This window comes from Dipodomys ordii, unplaced genomic scaffold, assembly GCF_000151885.1.
Source record: "Dipodomys ordii isolate 6190 unplaced genomic scaffold, Dord_2.0 Scaffold111, whole genome shotgun sequence".
Taxonomy (NCBI): domain Eukaryota; kingdom Metazoa; phylum Chordata; class Mammalia; order Rodentia; family Heteromyidae; genus Dipodomys; species Dipodomys ordii.
This window is the reverse complement of record NW_012267327.1, coordinates 5,464,475-5,470,474: the sequence shown is the minus strand read 5'-3', so window position 1 is coordinate 5,470,474 and position 6,000 is coordinate 5,464,475. Positions and strand designations below refer to the sequence as shown.

The 6,000-nt window shown below is 41.6% G+C and overlaps 1 protein-coding gene across 1 annotated transcript; it reads left to right on the top strand.

Annotated features, from left to right (window-relative positions):
* Nucleotides 1–439: 439 nt before the first annotated feature.
* On the top strand, nucleotides 440–1,358 carry Zbed2 (zinc finger, BED-type containing 2). The gene is given in 6 exon segments (XM_013028514.1): nucleotides 440–524; nucleotides 899–913; nucleotides 916–966; nucleotides 1,008–1,093; nucleotides 1,096–1,171; nucleotides 1,174–1,358. Coding segments are annotated over 6 exon segments (498 nt in total).
* The last annotated feature ends 4,642 nt before the right edge of the window (nucleotides 1,359–6,000 follow it).

The window sequence follows — 6,000 nt, the reverse complement described above, 5'->3', positions numbered from 1 at the left end:
TGCCTCCAAAATTGATTTATAACAAGAAGCACACAAGCAGGAGGAATAGACCGGAAAGGAATCAAGAGAAAATTTCACATTTTTGATACCAGAAAATACTTGTTATGGACCCTTCCACTGAAGGGTCTGTAATTGTTAGATAGGGAATAGCTTTGCTGTAGAAAATAATATATTTGCCTTCGTGGGCTAATCACTAAGTATCTGGGGCATGGAAGGAATATATTCATAAGCTGTTTTGGTGGCTCTGAATTGTCCTAACTCTCCAATGAAGCAGAAAGGTAAAGACATCACACCATGGGGTGTTGCCACCCTTTCTCCATTACTATAAATCTTCAAGACTTATTGCAATCTCTCTCAACTGTACATGCACCTTGTGACTCAACTAAATCACGTTATACTCTTCCAGGAGCATCCTCAGGACAGCTGAAGAGGAGACACAATGAGGCCGCCAGAAGATAAAGAGAAGAGAATCAGCATACAGGTGAAAGGAGACTTAAAGATGGAAGAGGAGGGCTGGGAAGTTGGCTCAGTGGTAGAGAGCTTGCCTTGTATGCCTGAGGCCCTGGGTTCGATTCCTCAGTACCACATAAGCAAAAAGAAAAAAAAAGCTGGAAGTGGTGCTGTGGCTCAAGTAGAAGAGCGCTAGCCTTGAGCTGAAGAGCTGAGGGACAGCGCTCAGACCCAGAGTTCAGGCCCCACGACCAGACCCCCCCAAAAAAAAAAGATGGAAGAGGAGACCACGGAGGCTGCTGCATATCTGAGTGCACCCGCCAGCATCCAAGCCCACCATAAGGGAACCCAGTAAGAATATTTTCACTTGATCCCTACTCATGCTGGTACCACCCCATCCAACATACCACCTCCTGCCTTTGTGTCAGGAGGGTAAGGCATGACTTAGGAGTCAATGTGGGTAGTAGGCCCCATGGAAGCCTCTGTAAACCATGTACAAAGTGGAGCTGGAGAAGAGTAGCCATGAGTGGTGCCAGTACCCATGAGCCCCTGGGCAGCCGCTCCTGCTTGTGTGGAGGGAAATTGGGGTAGACACCTGGGGAGGGAGGCATGCACCCTGGCTTTGTGGGCTCAGCCAGAGGAAAAAAGAAAGTTCTCAGGAGGGAGAGGGCAGTGGGATGGCTGAAGAGAACTGTGCAGAGGAGGGAGCAAGTCCTGGCCGAGCTGAGAGAGCCATGCTGGAGGTGAAGTGGAAGGTGAGGGCTGAGAAGGAGGCAGGCCAGCTTCGTGAGAAAGACCTGCCTTCTGCGATGGGTCCCTTCCATTTTGTTTCAATTGTGCTCGGGAGAATCTATTTTGAAAATACCAACGTAGCCATTTTAGATGCAACCATTGTACTCGCAAACTGAAAGGTTGAATTGCAACCCTTTTGTAAAACTACTTAAAGGTTTTAAGCAAAACAAGAAATCCATCCAAAGAGCTAGTCTTAGAATGTCTGAATGGACATGTCCCAATGCTTATCTACAGCCTTACTGTTTGCTGACCATAAGCTAAATCTTCATAATGTACTAGCCAAAAATAAAGGGCATTCTGCCACTGTGGGTCTGTGAATTGTTTTAGGGCCAGATATACCAGCCTGTAAGCTTTATTAGCATTTGGTTTTTGGTGGAGTAGGTTCTGAGGGTGGAGACTGCACAGGGAGCTAGAATGTTCACCTTCAGAGATTCCAGTGTAACCAGCATTTATCCTGTATCCCAGTGGTGAGCTGAGATCTGGATAGAAAGCTAGTGCTAAGTGGGTCCAACATCAGAAGGTCAAAGAAGTTTTAGTTAGAGTTCTCTGGATCCTTTGGATATATCACTTTCTTTTAGGTCTCAAAATTTGTATCTGCTCACAGTAAAGCTGTTGCTTAGTCAGTATGCTGTGAGTTTTCCAACAATTTAATGCTTAAACAAATGAATGTGCAAATTACCACAGAAGAAAAAAACAAGTCAGATTTTTCAACTCTCTTGGGTTAAGCATTAAGGATTCAGAATATAAAATTTTATTCACAGATACTGTAAAATGGAATGTAATTTCATTTTCAGGCCTATTAAGGGAGAAGAAATTAAGGGGAAGAAAAAGACGATAAAGAGGCAGGGATAAGTAAGAAAAATAAAGAACAAATATAAAAGAAAAAAGAAACAAAAGAAAACAGAGAAAAAGTATGAGGCTGATGAAGACAGTTTTCTAGAAAATGTCACTACAGAAAAAGAAAACAAGGTCATGATTTGTTGGATGAGAAAAGGCCAGATAATATTTTCCTAAGATTAGGAGATGAATTTTTTTTTTTTTTGCTAGTCCTGGGGCTTGAACTCAGGGCTTGGGCACTGTCTCTGAGTTTCTTTTGCTCAAGGCTAGCACTCTACCACTTGAGCCACAGCATCGCTTCTAGCTTTTTCTGTTTATGTGGTACTGAGGAGTTGAGCCCAGAGCTTCATGCATGCTGGGCCATCTAAGCCACATTCCCAGCCCCAGGAGATCAATTTGAATGAGCTGAGTTGGTTATCCATTGCTGTGTATTTTTTTTCCCCAGTTTGCATTTAATTGTTCATGGATGGATACTTTACACAAAAGAGAGCCTAACAGTTCCTATAGAAGAAAGAGTTTTCTGGGTTGCTAAAGATATGATTAAAATATGAATTTGGGAATCAGATCACATCAAACTGGATAGTACTGTGGTCCTGGTTCTGAAGGTGTCTTTTGTGTGAGAAAATGGCTCTAGCAGCGTTTTTTCTTTTCTTTCTTCATGAGTGGGGAATGAGAACATTGTAGGAGTAGGCTAGAGGAGACAAGAGGAACTAGAGGAAGTGCTGCTTCCCTTCCCCGATCGCTCAAGTACTCTCTGAAAGCAGAGGAGCCCTGGTGTGCAAATAATTTGTGCCTCCTCCATCCTCAGATGGGCATGCTAGGCATCCCCCCTGCTGACTCATAGTGACTCAACCAGATGTTTACACTTTCCAGTCTCCAATCTCTCATCTGTAAAATGACAGACACTTTACTTATTTCAGACGCTCATTGAAGACAACAAAAAGGGCCTTGAAAACTTGACAATTCACTGAAGATATGGCAATGATCACAAAACTATTAGTGAAGAATTACTAATGTTTGGCAAGACATCAAAACCCTCAGATGACCGAAGCCCTGTAACTGGTTATGGGAACTTCTAAAGAGATTGTTTGCTGATTTCCCAGCAAAGTTCTCTGGTTTTCTTAGGTAGCACCTAGGCAAGCACGAGTATAGAAGAGAAACTTTCATGGCATGCAACACATGAGGCTAACTGTATCTTTTTAAACAGGATTTTTGAAAGCAATTTGCGGCTTTACATTTAGATTGAGCTCCCATTACTTGTAAACATGGGTGCCAGGCTTCTAAGTTATTCCTATAAGAAACAAAAACACCTGCCAAAAGCTTCAACGTTAAATTATTTGTATTATTTAAACTATTAGTCCACTAAGATACTCTGGAGATTAAATGAAGCAGAAAAATTGCTTAAATCTATTAATCTACTCAGGATTATAATAGCAGTTTAAACACATAGGTATCTAGATAACGCATAAATGCCACAACCCAAACCACTGCATAGAATCTGAGCCTTTATTTTATTTTATTTTATTTTTTTGCTGGTCGTGAGGCCTGAACTCTGGGCATGGGCGCTGTCCCCCAGCTCTTCAGCTTAGGCTAGTACTCTACCACTTGAGCCACCGTGCCACTTCTGGCTTTTTCTTCTTATGTGGTGCTGAGGGATCGAACCCAGGGCCTCAAGCATGCAAGGCAAGCACTCTACCACTGAGCCACCTTCCCAGCCCTTGAGCCCTGATTTGTATGCAGCTGTCCAACTCAACAGCAATATTCAGCAACTGCAGGATCATGTTTTATAATGTTCTCGAGATGAGAAGTAACTAGAATAAAATTTTCTTTCACCATAAACAATAGGAAAATTTTGAGAATTAATGAGTGCTTATTGTACCAGGGATTTTGAAAAGCTTAAATGAAGTCATAAGACTATAAGGCAGCTAATTAAAAAGACAATAGCAATAACCATAACAACTATAATAGTTACTAACCATTTAATTGGTGCCATATACCAAAGTATGACTTGGTCATACACTACTTAATTTTTTAAACAACAATGGGCAGAAACAAACCAGTTTCTGTGAGGATGTGAAGTCATTTGCTCAAGGACACAGCAGCAAGAGTCAGAGCTGGGAAATAAGTTCAAGTCACAATGACTGGAGATGCAGAGGGACCTAGATGTTGACGTTCTTTCCATTTTCATTTTTTTTCCTGCTGAGCCTGTTACTGCCAAAGCAATAGTAGAGGAGGGCTGTTTGTTTCCTCTTGTCACTCTGGAACAACGGTTTTCCCAGTGGGAAAAACTAATTCCAGAAATGGATTACCAAATCATTCAGCAAAGTCCTCATATTCCAGAATTCTCACTTGTTTCTCTCAGACTTTCCCCTCAATTTCCATTATAAGGAAGTTTTAGGAATTGAAACTATTGTTTTCAGAAAATGTAAGGACTGAAATTGCAGATTACACCTTCTGAGATCCCCATTCTTTCTGTGGAATCAATTCAGCTTTCATTCCTCTCCAGCAGCAAGGAATTAGTTTAGGGACAAGGAATGAGGTCCTTCAGGGGACATGACTGGCCACTACGGGAGCTGATAAACTTTACTATATAATACCATAGATTTTCACAGCTTTCCCATGACTCACCTCTCCCAGGTCATCCATGGGATCATTTTCCATAATCATGGGGATTCCTGGCTTAGTCTAAAGGCAAATAAAACAGTAGCACTCATGGGTAGCCGTGTGTGTGTGTGTGTGTGTGTGTGTGTGTGTGTGTGTGTGTGTAGAGGGTGGTAGAGGACTTGTAAGAACGAGTCTTCTTTGCTCATCAAAGATTTATTTAATGCTCATTGTATGTCTGGCAGAATCTCCTTAGAAAATATACTTTTTAATGAAAATACAGATAGGTAAACTAGGAGATATATTGCACTGACTGAAGTGCCATGATTGAGAACATATAGGATTTGAAGAGTTTGTAAGAAAAGCTCTTACACCCTCTAGAGGCTGGGTATGTGCGATGTGGCAGGAGGGCAACTATGGGTACAAAGTGTGCCAGAAACACACATGGTATCTGTTCAGTTGCTTAATATTGGAAAATATCTGGTGATACCTCAATGATTTTGTTGTCCCACTAGATCACAAATGCCTATTTTATCCATCTCTTTATTGTCAGCATTTAATACCCAGTGCAGTGTATCATGCTAAACTGAAGTAATTCCAAGTTCTTAGCATAGCAGACAGAAGCCCATATGCACTGGTGGGAAGAACTGGTGCCCCACCTGTCCCAGTGCTGCTGCTGACTGCTACATCTTCCTGCTGCTTATTTCTGCCTAAGGCTTGCTGTGGAAGTATTTACTGGGATTGTGGGAGCAAACGTAGTAGCCCAGAAGGGAAAACTGGAAGGAAATAGTGGTGACAATGGTTGGGAAATAGGTTAATAACCTAGCTTTCTTGACTTTCATTTGAGATAACTGTGTGATTTATGCCATTTCCTGGAGTTCCCAGTAAAATGAATCTAAGCCCACAGGGTAACAGTGGCGTCATCATCTAACTCTTTCTACACTTCCCTTTTCAGTGCTATTCTTCTGTTTTCCAAGATAAATTAATTTAACTCAAATTCTTCTTTTTAAATGTTTTTTATTGTGAAAATACTGTACAGAGGGGTTACAGTCACATGAGCAAGGTAATGAGTACATTTCCTATCCAGAATTGTTGCCTCCTCCTTTGTTTTTCCCCTACCATGCCGTCCTTCCCAACTCCTCAACTACACCCCCCCTCCCCACCTAAATTGTAAAGTTCATTTTTCAACATAGAGGTTTTGTACAGCTCATTGCTGCTATGGGTCAATCTTATCTCTATTTAAACATTTTGTTTTTTCCCTTCCCCTCCCATGGGGGAGGGACATACTTAACTCAAATTCTTATCTCCATGCTTTTCTAA